Below are 23,617 nucleotides of genomic sequence, written 5' to 3'. Positions count from 1 at the left end.
TAAGAGGTATACTAAGCATAAAGGGTGGCTCTTCCTGCGGACATCTCGCTATATATCCCAGACTACAGTCCTCAGGCCAGGTTAGTCTTTCCTAACCCTGCAGGGTCCTTATTCAGATACTTCCCATGTTACAAAAACATAGCATTAATTGTCTTCCTGTATCTATATAAAAAGTACATTGCTCTAAAATAAACTATGCAAAGGACATGAAGGAAAGAGAAAAGCAGCATATCACTGTCACTGTCATCCCCTTGCTCATCAATTTGCTCAAGCGGACACCAGTAATGTCTCCATTGTGAGACCTGTTTGTTACTGTTTTGGGCATGTTGAACATGCCACGGGTAGCTTGCCAGGCTGTGCTGCACGGGCGAGATACTCTCGGTAACTGACAGACTCTCCAAGAGGGGCAGAGGAATTGAACCCGAGTCTGCCGTGGGCAAGGGGAATGCCCTACTGCTGTGCTGTTGCTCCAGCCCAGCATATCACTTATATGCACAAAAATCCAGAGCCTTCTGGACTTAGTTACTAAAATACTAAAATACAGAAACCCAAAACCGTGAGGCCACTAGGTGCGGTCACTCGACCTCATACCTCTTCATTCTCAGCAATGGAAAACAAATTCTCAAATGCTTCCTTTTCAGCAGGTCTGACTTTAGTGGGGAGACTCTCCAAACAATAATAGTGAGTTTTGTTGAAATATTGAATGCAATCAAAGTGAAAGTAAAGTGAAATTTATCAGTTACACAGGCAAGAGAGGGGCTAGGGGTGGTGGTGAGGGCTAGGAGTGTGGGGGGGCTAGGGGTGGGGGGGACGGGGTGGAGCTATACTGTGATTCTTGGTGTGGAATATGTGCACTGGTGAAGGGATGGGTGTTCGAGCATTGTATAACTGAGCCTTAAACCTGAAAACTTTGTAACTTTCCACATGGTGACTCAATAAAAAAAATTAAAAATAAATAAATAAAAATAAAAAAAAAATCCAGAGCCTTCGGAAGAATATGGCTTTACAAGTCACAGGGTCTGATTTGGGAATATTTGTGATTAACAGATAGAGGAAACATACAGGAGAGGTTAAAGATAAACAGAGAGGATGGGAGTGCTCATGAGACACACCTCCTGGTGTGCCTCAGGAGCACTGTGGTGTGAGTTACTCAATAAATCTAAGCTCCTTTCAGGGGGGTGGGGGAAGGAAGAACAAATGAATGTTAAGCATAAAATGCTTAGACCTATAATCCAACAAGTATGTTAGCTGTATGTTTGTTATATATGGTCCTTATTATGTTGAAGAACATTCTTTCTATTTCCAGGTTGTTTTGTTTTTAATTCAGAAATGAGTATTGATCATTGTCAATTTTTTTGCAGCATCTATTTATATGGTTGTGGTTTTTTGTTTGAATTTTACTTGATTTGCATTAAGTGATTGAGCTGTTTGTGTACCCTGGGCTAAATACCACTTAGTCATGGTGAATGATTCTTTTGATTTTGTTGAATTCAGTTTACCATGATTTTGTTGAATTTTTCATCTATGTTCATCATATATATATATATATATCATATATATCTTATGTGCTTTCCTGGTTTGGGAATTAGAATGTCCTTGGAGTATCTTCCCCCCTCTGTGTTGTGTTTTATATGTGTCTTTGTCTTTTATATTTTTAAGCAGGATAAGCATTGCTTCCAAGGTATCTTAGAATCACTGGTTAAACCACCTATTCCTGAGCTTTTATTCTTAGGGAAATTTTTGACTGCCTTTTAGGTAACTGATATAGCTTTTAATTTTTGTATGTGTGTGTATTTAAGGAGAGGGGCCTGACGTTGTACTTATCCTGGGGATCCCTCTTGGAAATGTTTTGTTTACTGAACTGGAGGTTCAATGTAAGGGCCAGAGAAAGTGGTGTTACTTGGGCTCTGCGAGGCTGGGGGTTACTCAGATCACCCCCGGGTGTGCTTCAGGGTCTCCAGGGCGGTACCTGTTGCTGCTGGCGAATCTTGGGGAGGGCATTGTGGTGTTTTGGGGACTCTGAGATCAGCTGCACGTGAGGCATGTGCCTTAACCCTTGTGTTAACTTTCCAGCCTCTCTACTTAAGACTTTTGTTTTAGCTCTTTCTTCTTGGTTCAGTCTTGGACAGGCATATGTATAAAAATTTGTCTATTTCTTTTTAAGTTGTCTGATTTGTCTGCATATAGAGTTTTATAATAGTCTCTTATGATCATTTTTATTTCTAAAATGTTGGTTGAAATTTCCACTCTTCGATCCCAGTCATTTCAATTTTTTTTTCTTGGTGAGTCTAGGTAGGAGTTCTATCAATTTCACTTTATTGAAACTATCAAAGAAGCACTTCTTGGCTTCACTGATCTTCTGTGTTGTTCTAGTTTCTATTTCATCTTCTCTACCTTTCATTTCCTTCCATCTACTTGCTTCTGGTTTGTTTGTTTCTCCTTCTCTTGTTTCCTCTGGAATACAGCTAGATTGTCCGAGACTTTCATTGTGGAATGAGTGGAATGATATTGCAGTGAATTTTTTCTTAATACTGTGTTTTGCTACCTTCTGTAGGATCTTAGCGCTTATCTCTTTGCTTGCTTTTAAAGTCCACCTGAGTATCCTGACAATGTGTTTCCTCTGTAGAGACCAGAAGAGCAACCTTTTCCCTCTCTCTGCTACATCCATGTTTGTGCATCCTTCACAGGTAGCCTGATTGTCTCACTTCTTCATGCTAGGATTCACCTCGTGATGGGCTGTAGGGAGCATCCTGCTGGGAGCCAGTGTGAGGCAGTGCTGCCCAGCCACAAAGCCTCCCAGACATGGGAAAGCCCTTCAGAGGGTGTGGGGGCTGGGGAAGGACAAGCCCCAAGGCTGAGAACTAGGAGGTGAGGGGACCAGCTGCACAGACCCTGGTACATCCCTTTCAAGTGAGAAGGAGGAGCTGCCTGGTCAGATTGTCTGCCTTGCAGGTGACACGTTATTGTTCAGTGAGACTCTAATTACAGTTTAATGCTCTCCCCCACAAACAGGAATATGAAACAAGATATTCTTCTCTGACTTGTTACTTTCTGATTGCAGAATGGGTGAAATTTTAGAAGATCCATTTCTTCTTATTAATCTCATAGGGTTTCATGGTGGAAAATAAATGAGACTTATTTATGCTTGCAAATCAAATTGCCATAAAAGGTTATTTCAATAGACAGAGGCAAAATCATAATAAAATAATTTAGTAAAATTGGGAGCTAAGAGTATGCTTAATGGAACATGATTAGATTTAATTTTCTTACTATTTCCATCATTAAAGCTCCATTATCTTTTCTGAGACCTCATTTAGGCTTCCTGCCACACCGCAGCTCAAAAGCCTTTCTGGGAAGCACACAGAAGCCTGTGAGTGCCATTAAAAAAATAATAAAAATAGCTGATAGCCTTTCCCTTTTTTCTACTTGATATCAGTGCCTCAGAGTTCCATATGTTCTCTTCATAACCTTCTCATTCATCTCCTCTCTTGAAAGCTATAAGTATCATCACCTAAGAACATTCCTATCAAAAAAAGTTTGATTTGGGGTAGAAAACAAAACTAAGATGTAGAGGTGGGTGTTCTTGAAGTGTAGAGGCCCCTAGAATATTTCATCTGCTTACCCGCAAGCGTATCCTTGGCTAAGACATTTTTACTGAATAGTATGCTTGGTAGTCTTGATGAGCCTGCCTCACATTGTGTAATTATTGATAGGCAAAGTAAAGAATTGGACTCCTGGGCTGGGGATGTTGCTCGGTGGCTGAGAACCGGCCTTGCATGTGTGAGATTCCGGGTTTGATCCCTGGCACTTCCCCCAGAACCAAACTTTCAGGGGTGAATTCAGTGTCGTATATATAAACATGGTTTTATAGAGCTGTTTACCTTGAACTTAACATTATAATGTAATACAGTGTTAATTCAATAAAGCACTGTAACACTGTCGTCCCGTTGTTCATCGATTTGCTCGAGCAGGAATCAGTAATGTCTCCTTTGTGAGACTTGTTGTTACTGTTTTTGGCATATTGAATATGCCACAGGTAGTTTGCCAGGCTCTGCTGTGCCGCCGGAATACTCTCGGTAGCTTGCCAGGCTCCCCAAAAGGGATGGAGGAATCAAACCTGGGTCAGCCGCATGCAAGGCAAATGCCCTATCCGCTAAATCCCTATACCTTACCTCTAGAGGGATTTCCCCATCTGTCTGGTGTAATAGAGAAAAAAACACTTGTCTTTTCTGCTGGAGAGAAAGAGTCTACTTCATTTACTTCAGTCTGAAGTCAACGTTCAGATGCTCTTGGGTCCAAATGGAAGTGTAAAGCCAGGTATTGCAGTGAGGTGGTGCAAGCAGGTCAGAGGTGAACTGGTGAGCCGAGAGCAGCTACCAGTGCAGTCTTGAGGCACTGATCCTATGTCCCAGGCAGGGCTGATGCAGCTGCCATCTGTGATTCATAAGAGCACGCCCTGAATCCGAAAGAAACAAACATCCAGGCACTTAGTACTAACCTAGATCTAATGTGGATTCCACATTTTACCAGTGTGCAGAGTAAAGGGACCTCAGAGTCCCTTTGTAATGTTCCCAGTCTTCAAAATCCCATTTTGCCTGTGGCAGTCCATCTGTGCTCTCTCTCAAGCTCTAGAGCTCTGTACATCTGCTAGCTCTGCCTCCCCAGCTCCTCTCCCCTCTGCTTCCTGAAGTCTTTCTCACCTTAAGCTGCTTGCCTGGATCAGCACAGTTCCTGCACTGATTCCATTCCCACCATGTGCCTGCCTTCTTCTTTGCTAGAGGCAGCCCAAAGACGGGAGTCTTGGTGAAGTTTGGGGTACTTCATCAGGATCTAGGATATGCCAGGAATAGGCTGCTGCTGAGGACAAGAGTGAAGAAATCACATGCAGCTCAGTGCAAAAAGAATGAATCTCTCTTTCCCCCCCTTCTTCAAAATAATACTCTATTCTGTAATGCTGAAGGATGCAACTGACAGATTGCTTGATGAATAACCAACAGATTGTTCACCTGACCCATTGTAAAAAGACTTCATGTTTTAGTCAAAGGGTTTCTCAGTGTGTATATTTTAAAATGTACTGAGTTTCACAAAACCTGTTTTTAGTGTGGAGTTTAGCTCCTGTCCCTTTGATACAAGCCAGATCAGTTTGCTTGTAATCTTGTGATGGAAGGAACAGTAATTCATAAAGCCTCACTTATCCCCCATGTCTATGTGAAGTTGGACTTCCTGATTCCTGAGCCAGATTCTGGCGTGTTGGATTCTTCTGAGAAGCTGAAGGAAGGTAGGCTTCTGACGTGCTTTTCTCACAGTAGACCCACTCTGTATTCTGAGGTTCATGAGCGTGTATTTTGGGACAGGATGGAGGGGAAACACCAGCCTGTGCTAAATTTATCTTTGATCATTGTCACAATCCCCAAGTATCTGAGACAGTACAACTGTTCTCTTTGAATATAGCCATTTTATTTGAATATTGGATTGTTGTAATTGGACATTATTTAACTTTTGGTTCAAAGAATCTTCAGGAAGGACAGCATCAGAAGCTGTTAGAGCAGTAAAGGAGCTGGGAGATGAACTTGCATGTTCAAGCCGATCGCTATCGCCTGGGTGCCCATTTCTGTATCTTTCCCCTATTGCATACTGGGCAGCTGGCACTCCCAGCCCTGCAACTGCCTGAGGCAGCTGATGCAAAATAATGCAGCTGGTCCTTTGCCTGACTCAGTGACTCCAGGGGACACGCTTCCTGGTATCTGTGGCTATAAGCAATGTGTTTCCAGGGGCCTGGGAGTTTGCTTCTTGCACAGATATATCTGAGAGCATTGTGGCTCAAGAGTCAGCTCTGTCAGCATCTGCCACTCTCTTTCACCCCACGTCCTCGCCATGGTTGGGACAGCGCTTACATTTTGTTGAACTTCAGAGCATCCTGAAGAAATGTTTTGGAATCAAAGCTCTATTTCTTCTGTGCCATTGTGTTTTTGTTATTTCAGCTTATGGGTGAAACTTAGTGCTTGTGTCCTGAGAGATGAGATTCCAAGATTAGCCCTTGAGAGTGGCCAATACTGAAATTTAGTCCCCTCACTGTGTGTATGACCCAAAGGTAAGGAGCATCTGCAGAAGATCAAGTCTTCTCCACTCAGCAAAGGCAGGCTTATGACAGCAGTTTCTCATGTATATCATTGTCATGCAAGCCAGCAGCAGAAGGAAGGATTCCTGCAGCCACATCAGCCTGAGGCCACCACATTTGCAATCACCTGAAGCTCATCAGCATTTGAGTGACACCTTCCTTCCTTCTGTATTCTCACAGTGGGTAGCCACTGAGCTTTGAAACCAGGGAGCAATCCCAGCACTGTTTCCTTATGAACCAAAAAAAGAAAAAACCAAAACAGTTCCAAGGGCCTGGAGTTAGTGAATCACTTGCTTCTTTGCGGACTGTGAGGCAGCGTGAGTTATGTGGGATATGATAGTAGGTAGGTCTAACATGCAGGGACTGAACTTCTGTGTCCATATAACCTCCCTCCTACTTGCTGGGTGGTACCCAATAGCTGAACACATCCTGGGTTTCTTAACTGAGTTTTGTTTCAGTTTGGTGATGAACAGTTAACTTGAGATGCAAAAACCTTTCGATTTAGCACCTATGGTCTAGAGGTTGTACACACACCTTATATGGGCTCAATTCTTGGAAGAAATCCATCTGTCCTGACTTCCTGTCTTCATCTAGTCCTTCCCCTATACATCTTTTTTGCCTTCATTTTGGGCATTCATTCCAGTTTCTGGTTTTCTTTGTGACTCGCATGAAGAAAATTTAATGACGTTGATTTGGCCTTTGATCTTTTAGAGCTGAGCCTGACTGGTTGGAAGGCAGGCTAAGTGTGAAAACTACATAGTCTTTCCTTTCTCCATTCCATTTCTAAGGTCAGGGGGCTTCTCATGAGTGGTGGGACAGTTGCTGAGAGACAGTGGGTGTGACCAATGAGCACTCTACTTTACATTGGATGCCTTGTCATCGCCAAGATCCCATAGGTGTGAGCCTCAGAATAAATGTTAAGGATGGTCATGTTTTCTGGATCTTAAATTCCTCTAGAGATGCATATTTATGGTGGACCTATGCCATTAATTTGAGCTCTCTATAGTTCATTTCTAGACTTTGTAACTGAGAACTAGCCAGTGGTCACTTTCTCCCTACATGTAGTTCCTCAGTGTCCTGTATTTCAGAATCTTTTTGTTATTCCAGCACATGGGATGCTCAGGATCTACCAGTGGGTTCTCATTTCTCAGAAATCATTTCCCAGCACAAGATACATTGGCCTCCCCATTATTGCTGGCATAAACCACATTAACAATGCCTACTTGATGCTTTTGTGCAGGCTTTCTTCTAGTTTGTTACTGCTTAGTGTTCCTGGAAGCTTAAAAAATGTGTGAGGGGGGATAGAGAAAGAATACAGGGGATAGGACACATTCTATGCATGTGGCCAAGTGAGGTCCCATTCCTGATATTTCATGGTCCCCTGAGCATACCCCAGAGGTCCTTGAGCATCGCTTGGGTGGCCCTGATGACTCCCAGCATCACAGGACCTGAGCAGCACCAAATCCTCTGACCCTCACATTGAGCTGCTGACTTAGTTGGCTGAGAATTTTGGGGAGGAGCCAGCAAGCTCCCAGAGCACTGTTTGGGAGATGACCTTCCCCCCAAATAATTTTTCTTAATTTTATTTATCTAAGAAATGAAAAATTCCTACTTTTATCCCATTGCATCCAATTTATACATTTTTAAAAATCATTTTCTGGCCAGAAATAAACTTTTGAATGTCCCAGAGTGATTCTACAACTCTGACTGTTCCTAATCTAACTAGTGTTTAGAGAAGCTGATCACTCCTGGCTATGGAGACTGAATACAGAAGTGTGATTGTGCATCATAATCGTAATCATCATCCTGTTTATCATCGAATTTCTAGAGCAGTCTCAGTAATGTCTCCCTTCGTCCTAGCCCTGAGATTTTAGAAGCCTCTCTACTCGTTCTTCCCAATGATGCTGCATTGGAGGCTCTTTCAGGGTCAGGGGAATGAGCCCCAGCTTGTTACTGGTTTTGGCATATTAATACACCATGGGGAGCTTGTGAGGCTCTCCCATGTGGGCAGGAAACTCCTGGTAATTTTTCAGGTTTTCCCAGAGAAGAAGTAGGCTATAAGATATCGCGTGACTGCTTAGAGGCCTCCCAGTTCTGAGAGCTTGCTTTTAAGTCTCTGGATGCTGGCTGTGGATGGGATTACAGGGCGCCAGGAGTAGTCCTGGGGTGTGACTGCCTAGCTACTGGGAAATGGGAAATCTGGGTGGAGGAGGCCCAGTCCCGATCCGAGCAGCCTTGGAGGTCTCAGCCCCAGATCCCACACACCTGGGTTCCTCTGCCAGTACCTTCATGCATGAGGCTCATCCGAACGTGGAGAGGGGCCTTGGGCATGGCTGTGGCTAGGCTCTGGAGGTCTTCACCCGCTGGGAGCTCTGCTTGAGGTGGGGAGGGAAGCTGGAGCCCATCCTTTCCGAAGGGCCCCGGGGAAGACAGCCAAGCGCGTGGGCCAGAGACTCTCTGCACGAGATTGTGCAGAAACTGAAATTCCAAGTGCAGTAGATTCTGAAGATCCTGACTGGCTTTGTTTGTTTGGGGGGTTACACTGGGCTGTGCTCAGGCTTACTCCTGACTCTGTGTTCAGGGATCACTCCTGCTGGGGCTTAAGGGACCATAAAGGGTCCAAGGGACCATAAAGTCCCCAATTCCTCAGGAATAGCCCATCTTTCTCTTCCTGTCCCTGGTTAAGAGGTGGCTGGATAGATGTGGAAGGCGATCCAATATGCAGTACCAGTTGGCCTGCTTAGAGCTTTACTTCTCTGCTTGCCGAAAGTTGTGAATTTTATTTATTTATTTTTTGGAACCCAATACTTTGAATCGTTACTGTTTTTGGCATATTGAATATGCCATGGGTAGCTTGCCAGGCTCCGCCATGCGGGCGGGATACTCTCAGTAGCTTGCCGGGCTCTCTGAGAGGGATAGAGGAATCGAACCTGGGTCGGCCACATGCAAGGCAAATGCCCTACCTGCTGTGCTATATCAAATATGCCATGGGTAGCTTGCCAGGCTCTGCCGTATGGGTGGGATACTCTCGGTAGCTTGCTGGGCTCTCCCAGAAGGACGGAGGAATTGAACCCAGGTCGACTGCATGCTATCAGAAGGTAGAGCGTTTGCCTTGCACGCAGCTGACCCAGGTTCGATTTCTCAGTCCCTCTCGGAGAGCCCGGCAAGCTACCAAGAGTATCCTGCCTGCATGGCAGAGCCTGGCAAGCTACCAGTGGCATATTCAATGGGCCAAAAACAGTAACAACAAGTCTCACAATGGAAACGTTATTGGTTCTCGCTTGAGCAAATTGATGAACAACGGGACAACAGTACCACAGTGTTGCAGTATTTTTTGGAAAGAGCTCATAAGTGGTGCCCCAGCAGTTCTCCACAAGATGGACCATTTGGTTGCTGTTGCTGCCCAAGGATGCTTGCTCCTTGGAGCAAGAGTGTCCTTTCTAGTTAAAGACATTCGGCCACTGTGTAATGGGCACTGCACCTTGGTGCTGGGAACATGATTATAAACTCAGTTCAGTTTCCGTAGGGCTCTGGCAAGGAATGGGTGGAGGAACCAACAATAACGTGCAGGGAGGTACTCTGAGAAGGCAGGTGGAGGAAGGTGACCACATCAAACACACGGAGAGCTGCCCTCAGGTCCCAGACTTGAGCAAATGATACATGGTTTGAATTTCCCTTCTTTGTTGGTGCTGTGATGTCGGGGTGCTTCCAAGTGCTCGCAGAGTCCTGAAGGTTGCACTTGGAGAATCAGGGATCACAGGGTCCCCAGGTGATGTGAGGTGGTGCCAGGGATATATCTCACTGCCTGTGGCATACAAGGCATACTCCACCCCAGAGCCACATCCCCAGTTCTTGCTTGACACGGTAAAACTGGAGATTAGTTTTCCAAAGGATGTGTTTTAGTTTACTCTTGGACCATGGCGGGAAGCAAGGAGAAGGCAGAGCTTGCATGTGTGGTGTGAGCTCTTATTTGGCTCCTCTGTCCCCATACTTCCGGCAGGCACTTAGCTTCGATAGTGTGTTGTGGGAGCAGATTTTCCTGCCAGCACCCTAGGCAGACACATGACAGGGTCACAGTCCATCCGACGACTCTTAGCCTGGCAGCTTCCTTCCACTCCATTGCCAAGGCTCTCCTGCCTAAGCACACTGGGTCTGGGCTGGCGGAGTCCGCCCAGGGGCCTCAGGCGCTGTCAGGAGCCAAGGGGATGGGGCATCCTGCCTAGAAGAGTAGATACGGTGGCTGTTGAAAACATGGGGCAAGGAGAGCAGAGGAATGCGGGGAACCTGCCAGAAAGGCCCCAGGGCTCGCTGTCACTGGTGTTGAGTGAGCGTCGCCGTTGGAAGCCCGGCTCAGCCCGCTGCTTGGCAAATGGTACCAATTGATTTCAGTCCACCCTCTGTGCCAGCTGGGATGTGTTTCTACTAACAAATCTCATTTGCTGCTGCTACAGGAGCGCTATAAGGTCTGTCAGTCAAATTTAAGAATGATGAAAGTCTTCTCTCTCGTCCCTAGCCAGAAAGACGGAGGGAGGCCTTCACGCGAGGGCGACACAAATAAAAGAAGAAACTTCAGGCTTCCCTCGAGGGTGTGGGTACCACATATTTTGGGCTACAGATGGGACAAGGACATGTTTCATCTCTTCGACCCCCAGCGTCCTCAGATCTTGGGAGACCCCCACCCTGAACCCTCACCACAGAACAGAGACTGGTTAACAGCCTCATGGCTGGCAGAGTATTGGCCTCATATGAGGCTGGCAGAGTCCAGGACCTTATGACAGCTCCCCCTTCTTCCTCCACATCTTTCCACTTTGGATGCCCAAATCCTGGCCTTTCTTCCCAGGAAATCCCCTAAAGCTATTCATGAGGGAAACGCATGAATTCATTTAAATTAATCTGTGTCCTTTCAGTTGAATCCAGCTTGTTCCCTTCCCTGTCCTTCACTCCCAGCGGTTCAAAGTTGGCTCATTCAAGTCATGAGACTATTTTCAGAATCATAATAGAATACTTCTCAATGCTTCAAAGTGTCAGAGCCACTGTGCCCTTGCTTCTGCTAGGAGCTGGCCCTGTGGCCTTCTCACTCCCCGCCTCACGCCCCAGCCCTCGAGTCCCCTCAGGCCTCTAGACACACACTGGGCTATGGGAATCCCTGGCCCACTGTTGCCCAGTGTCGACCCCCACATGGCCTCTGGACCTACAGCTTCTGGATTGAAGCCCTGAGAAGTGGAGAAGAATCTCTGTCGCTATGGGGGCGGGAATCTGCTCAGTTTGAGAAGTGACTGAAAAACAGAGCAGCCATGAGGAAAATGCAGTGGCCTCACCAAGGGTGACAGCCGCCTGGTAGTAGGTGTGGGAAGGGGTGGGCTCATGAGGTGCTCAGTTGAGAATCCAGGGGACTTTGTTTATGCAGATGGAACCGAGGCCTCCTGTGCAATGCCTGTACTCAGCCACTGAGCAGGTCTCCAGCCCGAGAGGACTTTGTGGCTGAATGAATGGCTGCGGGAGATGCTGAGATTGATGGCTTAGGTGGCTGACAGGCCCAAGGGCTAGTGGGTCTCTGAAACAGAAGCAAATCGACAAAGTGTTGGAGAGAAAGGAGTTGAGTTCTGCGTACATGCCACTGAGTCTGCGCCTCCTAGGGGACAGTCTTGTAAAACAGTGATGGGAGAGTGTCCTCTTGCCCACAGCTATGTTGATTTCATCAGGGCACCGTGTGGGCTGCCCGCTGTGGGCACCAGCTTTTCAGGAATCTAGCTGCACGGGAGAATGTGTGGACGAGAACATGAGTGGGCACCCCAGTTCGCCTCTGCACCCCGTGTAAGCATGTCCTCCACAGGCTGGCACCCCGAAAGCAACGTGAGCTGAGTCTGCTGAAATGTGATCTGTGTGTGCTGGGCGGGGCGTGTGTTTGTTGCTGAGAGCTTGTAGAGTGACAGTGTCCCAGACGCAACACCCTGTGTCACTCTGTGTGCTTCTGCTTTTCATTCTCTCCGTGGCTGTGGTTTCTCACCTCCCAAGGATTAGTTGTTTAGTTTAACTGGCCTTCTGAGCTCTGACCCAACCCGATGGCAGGAAAGAGGGGCCAAGGGTCCTCGTTTTGCTAAAGGAGTTGCTTACCTCATCGGCTCTGACTCCCCGTCAGATTCCTCCCAGGCGTCAGAAGCCATTTAGTGACATTTCCATCTTTAGATATTGAAGAGTAGCATGTCGTGTTTACAGTGCAGCCACTTTGGGGAAGCTGATCGTTTTTCAGTCGCGTTTCCTTGCTGTGCCCTTGGTATTTCAGAGCTGTCCTCTTTAAGCACTGAAGCAATTAGTTGTGAGAAAGCTGATTCTTCAGGGTCCAGTGCTCCCCTGCCTTTCATTTGCTGAAGCTGTACATTTTAATGAAGTTGTTTCATCTATGTTGCCAAACACTAGAATTTTGTTCCTTCAGTTCTAATTATCTTTACTGGCAAATGCTATGTTTTATTAGAACTCTCCAGTGCGCTGTTTATTAAATGTCCATCCACTGTGACATCAGGCACACAAAGGAGGTTGACTGTGTTGGTGGGTGGCTTATGGATGGAGGGGTTAAATATTTTCAGCATCGTCTTGCGGTGTAGTGGGGTGGCCTTCTAAAGCACGGTGGGCTATCCACATTGGCTTCTCCCTGGAGCTCTGTTTCCTCTGTTTCTGCCCCTCAGCCCTTTGCTGACACTCAGCGTCTGGATAATGTGGCTGTTGTCAGTTAGCTCTAGTGTGAGTTTTTATTCTCTGGAGGTAATACACTCCTCTTTTCTGCACACATCTGACACCTGCATCTTGCTTCCTAGGCTATAGGTTTCTCAGCTCAGCGACGCACATTAAGGCTGGTATGAGCCAAGAGGTCCCAGGGTAGTGGCACAGGGCACATGGTGGCACGAAAGGAAGGAGGGCAGCATGACAATAGTCAGCCCCCGACAGCACCATTTATCTGCCTCCTTTCTCCCTTTACTTTGGATGTGGCATTCCTTCTCCAAGGTCCTGGCAGTGTGCTGATGGGTCCAGTGACCCTGACACCCTCCTGCCTTCTCTCCTGGGGTCACTGGGCAATGCTGCATGGTGCCGAGGGGCGTGTTCTCTACCAACTTGTACACTGAGCACTGTGTTATCATCAGATCTTGCCATCAAGTCACTCCATGAGCCATGGAAAGTTCCACTTCCCCTCGGTGCCCTTAGCTGTGCAGAGGGGAGCCCTATGCCCATTTTATTTTCAGGGTTAAGTGAGACAGTGGTGGTAAAGGCCTGGGGAGCGGGCCATGGAGCGCTGTGACACACTGTGAATTGTCAGAACTGCCTTGTCGGGTCTTGCACCCATGTGGTTTCTCTCAGACCCCACCATGTACAAGTGGTAAGTGCCCAGGCCTCTGATCTTGTGCCAAAGAGCCCCTGCTTCAGGTCATTCCCCTTTGAGGTTCTTCATGTGGATGTCCTTGTATGTGTTGGGGGCACGAATGGGGTAGACTGCTTGCTGATTCCTGAACTCTGGGGATTTAAAGACTTCAGCGTTGGGGACTGGAGAGATGATTCCCAGGTCAAGATGCTAGCCTTGCATGTGGCTGATCTGAATTCAGTCCTCAGCACCCCGTAGAGTTCCCTCAGCACAACCAGGAGGCATTCCTGAGCGAGGAGCCAGGAGTGAGCCCTGAGCATCTCTGGTTGTGGCCAAACAAAGCAAATGTCAACGTTTGACCTGCCTTTCTCTTTTCCCCTCTTGCCAGAGGATCCAGCCATCCATCTGGGCAGGGAGGGAACATCGTGGAGAAGCCGCTAGGGAAGACTTCATCTCTGATCATTCTCACTATTCTTCCAACTCTGGTTGGTCTGGTAGCCAGACTTGTGGTTTCTTCCCTTCAAGTCTACCAATTCCCAGACGTGCCCCGGAAGGACTTGGGCCCCACACATTTACCTCCAGGTTTTCTCCCTTTGTGTAATCATCTATTCTGCCTCTAAGAAGTCAAGGTGGTATTTCTGATGCATAATTTATCTCCTGTAAGCCGATGTGGTTGTGAACAGCAAGAACAAATCTCATTAAGAGCTGCTAAGAGAAATGAAATTACTCATTTTGATAGAAGTTAATAGAAGTGTGCTTAATTCATGTTTACACCTTCTCGGTTGCCCTTGGCATGTATTTAGAATTCTTTCTGGGGGAAATTAGGATGGAGGCCACAGCGGTAACTTGTCGCGCTTCTCTAGACAAGCACGTCATGTGGAGCAGAAACAAGGGCTCTGCTGGGCATTCTCCCCCCCACCCACCCCACACCATCCCACGAGCACCAAGAACTCCATGAACAAGCAAGTAAATGGAATATAGTCAATTTTCACGAAGCCTTCACTTTGCACTGAAAAAAATTCACGTTTTTTTAAACCAACAACAAAGAAACTAAAAATAGCAGTGATTTGAATCATTAACTACTTACTAATTAACCATTAACCATCTTGGTCTGGTTACTGGATGATGTTTCTTCTATGCATCAAATATTTTCTCCCGAGAAACAAAGATATGTGTGTGTGTGTGGGGGGGGGGTTGCCTTTTGATCAAGTGTGCCTTAGCTTCTTGCCTCTCTGTGGATTGAAGTGTGGGGACTGGCACAGACTTTTATTCTTCAGGACTTCCAAAACTGGAGTCTGATACTGGTTCTTCTATTAATCTTTTCCTACCTCCTTTACTAGAGGGGACACTTTGGGTTATACCCATCCACCCAGCTCTGTGCTTGGGGGATGCTCCTGGCTGTGCTTGGGGACCAACTAGTGGTGGAATTAACCCAGGTCTCTCAAAAGCAAAACACGTGCTCTGGCACTTTGAGCCTCTTGGAATCCTGGGTTTTAAGGGTTCAGGTCTGATGAAGATTTGGAGAGTTGGGCTTTTATACCTAGCAGAGGAAATGGCTGTACTGAAATAGGACATTCACAGTATGAGCACAGAGGGAAACTGAAGTTGTTGCAACAAGTCAAAAACAGTGCCAATGGGCCAGAGTGATAGCACAGCGGGTAGTGCGTTTGCCTTGCATGCAGCTGACCTGGGTTCAATTCCTGGCATCCCATATGGTCCCCCAAGCACCGCCAGGAGTAATTCCTGAGCAGAGCCAGGAGTAACCCCTGAGCAACACTGGATATGACTCCCCCCCAAAAAAAACAACAGTCCCAAGAGCCTTGTACAACAACATGTGTTTAATCATAAAACTATTTTGAAGAAATGATGAATTTACCTTCTATGAGATGGATCTATATTTGTAGACTGACTGGTCTTCAAATAAGGAGCAGTATGTGTTATTTGAGCAAGTGGGACTTAAAAAGTAAAGATTTATTAGCTTTTCTGTTCTTCAGAAGAATAGGTTGCCTATGTATCGTTAGTTACTTTATCATGAATAACATGCCATGTCATCTTGGTGCTTATTAATCACCCTTTCCTTCCAGCCTACTGTAGGAATAATTAGATGAAATTGGTGGCAGACCACTGCTTCCACATTAATCTTCTTAAGTTGTTGTCAGTGAAACATTCAAATATTAGCCCACGTGTGTTTCTAAGGAAAGTTAGAAATATTTTAGGCATCAGTATTTGGGACGAAAACTCCTTGTCAAGCAAAGATATAGGTGCTAAGGCTCCTGTAGTCAAATAGCATTTCCTCCACAGGGCATAAACCCACTGACTGCCTGGTTTCAGAGGAGGTTTAGTGCAAATGTTGGAAGTCAAGTACTATCAAGGGGGGCTGCTGACTATTCTGTATGTCCTCGTCATGAAACTGGCTACTTGGGGTCTCTGTTTTCTGTTCCCCATGCCAGAGGGAAAAATAAAATGGGGCAGCCCTCACTGGCCCTTCTAATTCTGTTCCATATCAATTTAATTGACCCAAACAAGTCTCACACCCATCTCCTATTAAGTGGGTAAGAAGATCCCACCCCCTACATTCCTAGAAGAGAAAACTGGGTACTTTTTATACATGCATGGTGACTAACCCAAAGCAAAGAATGTAAGTCAATTAAAATGGATAGCTTGTTCTTAAAAGAGAGTGATAAAGTGGAGAAAGCTTTGAGTTTGCTCAAGAAAGAAAGCAGCGTGAAAGCTAATGTAAATAACCAGATAAAGCTTGTGAAGGTGTAAGCATGCTATGTAGTATTTTGTTACAGAATGTTTAAAAAGTTGAACTTTGTAGCTGATGTTCTAGAAGAATATAGATGTAAACAGCTAAAATTGAGTCACAGTGATAATACATGACTCAAGATATTTTTTTAAATGTTTCGAGATCTGCTGGTAGTGTAATACCAAACCCAGGTATTGTCATCAGCAAATTTTATCAAACCTTCCAGAAACATGTTCTATGTACCACAGATGTTTGTGGAAATACAAGGAAGTACTTCAGTAAAAATATTTTTTAGTATTAATACATCATGAAAAGAATTCTAAAATCAGATGAGAATGTCACTCATCAGTTGATAACTTTTAAGAATTAATATTGCTACAATCCTAAAACAAATATCCCAACTTGTTATCCTATGAGAAGAACAACTGTGTTGTCCCTCCTTTAATTTTGTCACCATGTAGAGAGGGTAAATCTTTCTCTGCAGTGCTCCTAATCTATCCAGTGCTATACTGTCTTTCCCCAGCATGTCCCCTTCCAGCACATTCTATAAGTATGTTGTCTCTCGGTTTTCTCCCTCCCCCCTACAAGGCAAACTCACAAAGCCAAGGTGGTTTATTTTGTTCACTGATAAAAGCCAAGTACCTAGAGCTGTGGGTGATGAGTAAGTCTTGAGGCAAAAAAAAAAAATCTACAGACAATATGGGATCTTGGACTGGATTATTGGACAGAAAGACATTTCTGGAAAAAATGAAATTTGAAGTCAGTGCTCAGTACCAGTGTCAGTATTAGGAAGAGCTGGGGACATGTATGTGGAAATTTCTATCTACAGTCTTAGAAATGCTTCTGCCAATCTAAAAATCATTTCAGAAAAAAAAAGTTAATTGAATTCAAGGATATCCAAGATACTTACACGTTTAAGAGATAGAACAAAATTCCAGCTTAGGTGACACCTTACAGTGTGACCCTGTCTGACCATACGATTTGAAATTGGTATACCCCTCCCTTATAGCTCTCCTGCCCCCATAAATTTTCAAGATTGTATTTTGCACTCTTCATTTTTGCCGTAGCACTGGCTGCATTCATTTTACATATTTTAATGCTGCAGATTTGTCTCTTATGCCTTCTTGTCCTCAAGACAAGGAACCATGTTTTCACTAATGTAACTCAAGTGCTTAGAACAATGTCTGGCACATAATAGCTGTATCTAGTTGTTGAGGAATTGATGAATATGATATAATTTATGTTTAAAAATAGGACAAGAGAGAGACAGTCTACCAACCTGTCACACTTTAGTAGGAACTGGTGGTTAATATGGTTTGAGGGACCAGGACCAACATGAAGCAAGCTGCAAACCTAGAAACTCACTCTCTGAACACTTGTCTTGACCCAGATGGGAGGGTGGGTGCTAGCTTTCTGTGCCCTCTGTATCTGACTGGCCTAACCTAGGCCCAGAGCTTTAGTATTCTTCATAATTCCTTTGCTATGGGGGAGTCACACCCGGTGGTGCTTGAGGGACCAGGCGGTGCCAGGGATGGATCCCTCCATACAGAGCTTGTGCTCCAGCCCTTTGAGCTCTCTCCCTGACCCCACTCCTTATTTTCATATATGAAATGTCATAATTTTGAGTATAATCTGTTTATTTTTCTAAAAATTCTGAGGAAATTTAACAAAAATAAACTATTATTGAAATCCTTGAAACACTACATAGAAATGATCTCATGTGTCTTTAAAATGCACTGGGAGTTATGAGGAAAGGATTATTCATTTTTCCTATTCTCCTTGGAATAAAAATTACTTCTGCCTTTTTTTTTCTGAAGTAAAATGTTGAAGAAAGCAAAATTCACTTTTTAAGGTCCCAAACATAGTTTATTAAACCGAAGCAGTGAAGCAGTGAGTCATATCCGTCCATCAAGGTACTAGAGTAAAGAAGGAAAATATTAGAAGCTGCAAGAATATTTAAGTTGGTTTGTGTTTTTTTTTGTCATGTCAGTATCACTTTCAAGTATAGCCTCTGGGAAGTACCTCCACACAAAAAGATCTGTTTCATTAAAATGTGAAAAGATAACCAAGTAACCACCAGGAGCAAGAATAAAGAAATGAGGTCATTTGTCTTTATTTTGATGTCATTGTATTTGTTTTATTGTGATGAAATTTATGTCTATTGCAGGCACATCGGGAAAACATTCTGGGTAATACCATGCAAAGTGTGATTGCATTGCTTAATAATCTGGTTGCCTGCAAAAGTACGAATATGAAGCTACTTTATGAACAAGGTAAATGACTCTTTAAGTCTTTGATTCTATTAAGTTTTGCCCATTTAAGTTTACTTGTTTCAAACAGTAGTGAGGCAGGAAGTGCTGTTTAAAGTAGATCATTTAAACCTGGTGTTTAAGGATTTATTAATATTGCAAGCAAAAATGGGTGATATGCTCATGATAGTTTAGATGCATTCAATTCTCTTTAATGATGTAAAGTTAATGACTGTGCTTAAAGACAACAAACCAACAACTGAAGTGTTAATATTTAGACTTATGTCTGCCAATAAAAATAACATATATGGTCAAAAGTGTCTCAGAAAATGAGATTGGAATAGGTTGTCAATGACTTTGCATTTTATGCAGTATTTGCAATATTGCAACTTTGAGCAACTTCTAAGGCTATACAGAACACTGAGGCTTAACACAAAACTGATAGGAAGGTACAATAGATTATCCATATAACCTGTCCCCTTATGTATTTCCCCCACTGCCATTATCAACTTCTCTCATAATAGGAGTGCTTTTTAAAAAACAAAGATAAATGTATATTTATACATGACATCACCCAAAATCCACCATTTCCCTGATGGTGGATTTTTTGTATTTTACATTTTGTATTTTACATTTTGTATGTCTGGGTAAATGTGTAATGATATGTATTCATTAAAGTATCTACATTTCAGAATTCAGTTTCATCACACAATTACTAATCAGATTTTCTTGTTTTTCATAGTTTTTTTTCCTTTACATAATGTCTTGTAGTTGGAATTATGTAGTACTACTATATTATTTACTCGTACATAGTAAATTATGTAGTAGTTGTTCCTTTTAGATTGGCATCTATCATTTATTAATATACATTTCTTACTTGCTTGACTCAATATAGTTATGTAGAAACTATGTCATTTCTATATAGCTATTAAGTTTTCAGAACGAATCGGAGAGATGTTTAGTGGGTACAGCACTTGCCCTTTATACAGGTGACCCAGGTTTATTTCCCAGCACTACATAAGGTTCCCTGATCCCTAGCAGAAGTTATGCCTCAGCACAGAACCTGGACCCTGAACACTGCTGGGTGTGGCACTCAGACAACAAAAATGCTAAATATTTTATTGTCTACATGTACCGATTCATTTATCCATTTACCTATTGAAAGAGATTTGGTGACTTTCATATCTGATGATTATGACTTCACATGTAAAACATCCATGTGTAGATTTTTACATGAATACCAATGCTAAGGACTGAATTAGCTAATTGTATGCTAATTGTTTTGTTAGAAATGACCTCATTTTTATTAGTGATAAATGAAAGCCGTGAGAATTTACTACCAGCCGACCTACCTCATGTATAAATTAAGTTTTCTAGGCAAAAGAAAGTTATGTGGGTGAAAATTTAGACTCAAATCTGTAGAATGAAATAAAATAGAAAGGTTACATAAACATGTGCTTAACTATAAAAAAAATTTCTTCCTTCTGACATTTGTTAAACTGATGACTCATATTTGTAGTACTCTGAAAACAAGAAAACATTTGAGATTTGTGAACTCCAGAAATGACTATCACTTGTATCACGTGTCATCAATTTGCTTGAGCAGGCGCCTAACATCTCCATTCGTCCCTGTAGCATGATAGTATACCCCAATGGCATCTGCTCACTCCAGGAACACGAAGAACATCAAAGCGTTCATTCAGGGTCTTGACGAAGAAGTCTAACCATCTCATAGGCCAGGAGTCTGACATTCTGTGGAATCCAGTCGGTAATGGCTCTAGTCCAGCGGTTGTCTCTAAATCGCAATACGTAACCAGTGCATCTGATTTTTGATGCCTTGGCAAACGAGACAGCATCCCTGAGTTTTGATCATCAATGGAGGTTGGAACTCTGGATTCCTTCTCTCACTTGAGTGAAAAATGATACTCCAAGCATAGCTCTTTCAATTCTTCTTTGGGAGACCTGAATAATGTTCTCATCCTATTTGGATAGGGCCCAGGTCTCTGAGGCATATGTTAGTGCAGGAAGAATGGTGGAGTTGAAAAGATGTGCCCAGAGCCAGAGATGCTTTGTCCTCATAAAAACTTCTTTGACGCTCTTGAAGGCGTTCCACGCTGGTCTCTTCCTCCTGTGCAGTTCTGGCGTCAAGTCATTCTTTATGTTGAGTCCTCGACCCAGGGTGTTGTAACGATCTGCACACTGACAAACATGCACCTGCTTGCATCACTGGGCAGCAAGCACCTGTTGGTCCACTCTTCGCATGTTGGTACTGTTGCCACCCCCCACCACGATGAGGTGATGAACCATCGAGGGGATTACTAAATTAGTAAAAATCTTTGAACAATGCAAAGTGTCTTATCACACACACAAAAAATAACCTGAATCTCATATCTCTTCATTCTCAGCAATGGAAAACAAATTATCAAATGCTTCCTTTCCAGCAGGTCTGACTTTGGGGGAGGAAACTCCAAACAAAAATAGTGAGTTTTTTTTTTAAATATTGAGTGTAATCAAAGTAAAGAGAAAGTAAAGTGATATTTATCAGCTACACAGGCGGGGTGGGGGGTGAGGGGGTGGGGGGAAGGTTTACTATGGTTCTTGGTGGTAGAATATGTGCACTGGTGAAGGGATGGGTGTTTAAGCATTATGTAACTGAGACTTAGCCTGAAAGCTTTGTAACTATCCATATGGTGATTCAATAAAAAAAGAGAGAAAACAAAAAATAAAGCCCCAATTATAAATAAAGATATATTAAGTTATTAAATAAAAAGATAACCTGAATCTCAGTAAAAACATTTTCCAATTGATAAATTGAAATGTGAACTGCCTATTACACACCCCATCTCCCCTCCCCTCACTTCCACACTCTGTTGACAAACAGTGGGTTGAAGACATTTATTCAAGGCATTAAGCAACTCTGTGGCTAGTTGATTGTCTGTTGGACAAAATGAATAGTGAACACACTTATGTGATCAGATGCTATAAGAAATACAAACTTATAGCAAAACAGCAAGAACTGACAACCTCAGCAGATATGTGTAGGGCTTCTTTTTTAAAATGTCCACACATATTTCAGACGAGCAGCTTTCGATCAGCCATTAGAAACATGCCAAAAACCCAGTTGAATACTTGGCCATGTATTGGAAAAATGCAGGCAGCAGAAACTTTCAGAGGAGATCCATGCATTTGTTTTATTAAATATCTTAAATTATTAATTACAAATTCATGGAAAAAGTATGGAAAAGCATATCTAAATAATTTTAAAATAATATAAAAATGATATTACACTGGAGTAATACATCAACAGAAATGATAAATATAAGAAAATCCAAAGGAAAATTTGAAGTAAAAGTAAAATAAAATAGAAAAACATTACTTGAAGTGCTTTTTTTTATTTACAAAGTAAAATAGAAAAAAATCACTTGAGGGCTTTTACTTGAAATAAAAGAAATAGAATCATCTGAAGAAAGATCATTGCTTCCCACAATACAGACATAAGATTATAAGAGAAAACTGTAAACAGCTATATTACAGTAAATTGCATAGATTCAAGCTGTAGAAAGATAAGATATTTTGCTTGAGCGGGCACCAGTAATATCTCCATTGTGAGATTTGTTGTTACTGTTTTTGGCATATCGAATATGCCATAGGGTAGCTTGTCACGCTCTGCCGTGCAGGCGGGATACTCTCAGTAGCTTGCCAGACTCTCCAAGAGGGACGGAGGAATCAAACCTGGGTCAGCCACGTGCAAGGCAAATGCCCTACCTGCTGTGCTATCGCTATTAAAGCTATTAAATACGTTCAAACAACTTAAGTATCCAAATCATTGTTCTTTTCCAGAGGCTTGAACCATATTTGTACCTGAGAAGATTTCTCTGGTTCTTATCCATTGATGCATAGGAGTCTAAAACCTTGTCATTCTATGCAATAAGTTTTCCTTCCTGTTTTGTTTTTGTTGTTGTTTTTCAACCACATCTGGCAGTGTCCAGGGCTTACTCCTGACTTGGTGCTCAGAGTTCACTCCTAGCAGAGCTCATGAATCCCTCACAAAACATTTTTCTCTGACTTGACTTGATAATCAAGTTACTGTTGAATAAAGGCCTGAAAGATTCTGAAGATTTTTGTTTTTTGCTTTTTGGGTCACACCCAGTGATGCACAGGACTTACTCCTGGCTTGGCACTCAGGATTTACTCCTAGCGGTGCTTGGGGGACCAGTGGGATGCTAGGAATCGAACCTGGGTCAGCCTGAGTACAAGGCAAACAAACGCCCTACCTGCTGTACTATCGCTCCAGCCCGATTCTGAAGATTCTTATTAGCCCTATTGATTAATTGAGAGAGTTGGTAAGGAGTAAGATGCATGGAACTGAGATTAGAGATATGGAATTATGGAAAGGGACTATATTTTTGGGGAGGATGAAGGACAAAGCCCTGGAACAGGAATCAGGAGGTCAGACATGGAAAGATTGCCTATGAAGTGATCGAAGTGGCTAGTGGAATTAATAGCTCAACAATGTTCATTAGGCATAGTATCAGAAGAAGTACATGTGGATTTACTATAAAGCTTAAATGCCAAAGTCTCATTTATACAGGGGCAGTTTTATGTTCAATTACTATTTTTATTTCAATGCATCCTCATCTCCCCCAACTTCATAAGTTTTAGTTCTCAAAGTACTTAGCTTCATTTCTGATTTTGAGGAGTGAAGTAGACATCACAAGTAATTATGGCAAACATATTCTTAGGGAGCCGCACTGAGCTCAGAGAATGATAGGGAGTGAGTTAATGGTCTGAGGTTGCTGTAATTGGAGGAGCGGAAGTAGGTGGTGCAGTCTGTTCTGAGGTTGAGTAAACTATACTTTGCCTGCTGGCTTCTTGCTTTTACAAATGTTCATTCGAATGTAGACATGGCCATTATGGGGTTTGGCTTTAGCAGACAAAGTTCTAAGACAGGTTTCAGATAGAGCCAGAAGGTAGTGAGTACAGAGAGACAAGAGGTTGTTAATATGAAGGATTTTGTCTTGAGCTCCAAATGTGCAGTGGAAGGGATTCAGAGAGTTGTGTGGGTAGGATCAGACTCTGTGAGCAGATGTGCAAGTCCTCTTGTTTCATAGGACCCTAGATGGCCAGGGACTCCTGAGTTTCCCTGCGTG

General features: G+C 43.4%; 1 protein-coding gene across 1 annotated transcript in view; it reads left to right on the top strand.

Moving 5' to 3' along the window:
* The window catches only part of ULK4 (unc-51 like kinase 4), a 575,532-nt gene that overhangs the window by 292,022 nt on the left and 259,893 nt on the right, over window positions 1-23,617 (top strand). Inside the window, exon 32 of the mRNA XM_004614546.2 lies at window positions 18,386-18,491. Coding sequence (XP_004614603.2) covers window positions 18,386-18,491 — 106 coding nt within the window. The remainder of the gene's footprint in view (window positions 1-18,385; window positions 18,492-23,617) is intronic.

The sequence above is a fragment of the Sorex araneus genome, chromosome 4 (assembly GCF_027595985.1).
Source record: "Sorex araneus isolate mSorAra2 chromosome 4, mSorAra2.pri, whole genome shotgun sequence".
Taxonomy (NCBI): Eukaryota; Metazoa; Chordata; class Mammalia; order Eulipotyphla; family Soricidae; genus Sorex; species Sorex araneus.
The sequence above is the reverse complement of the archived record's forward strand: the minus strand, read 5'-3'. Positions and strand labels throughout refer to the sequence as shown.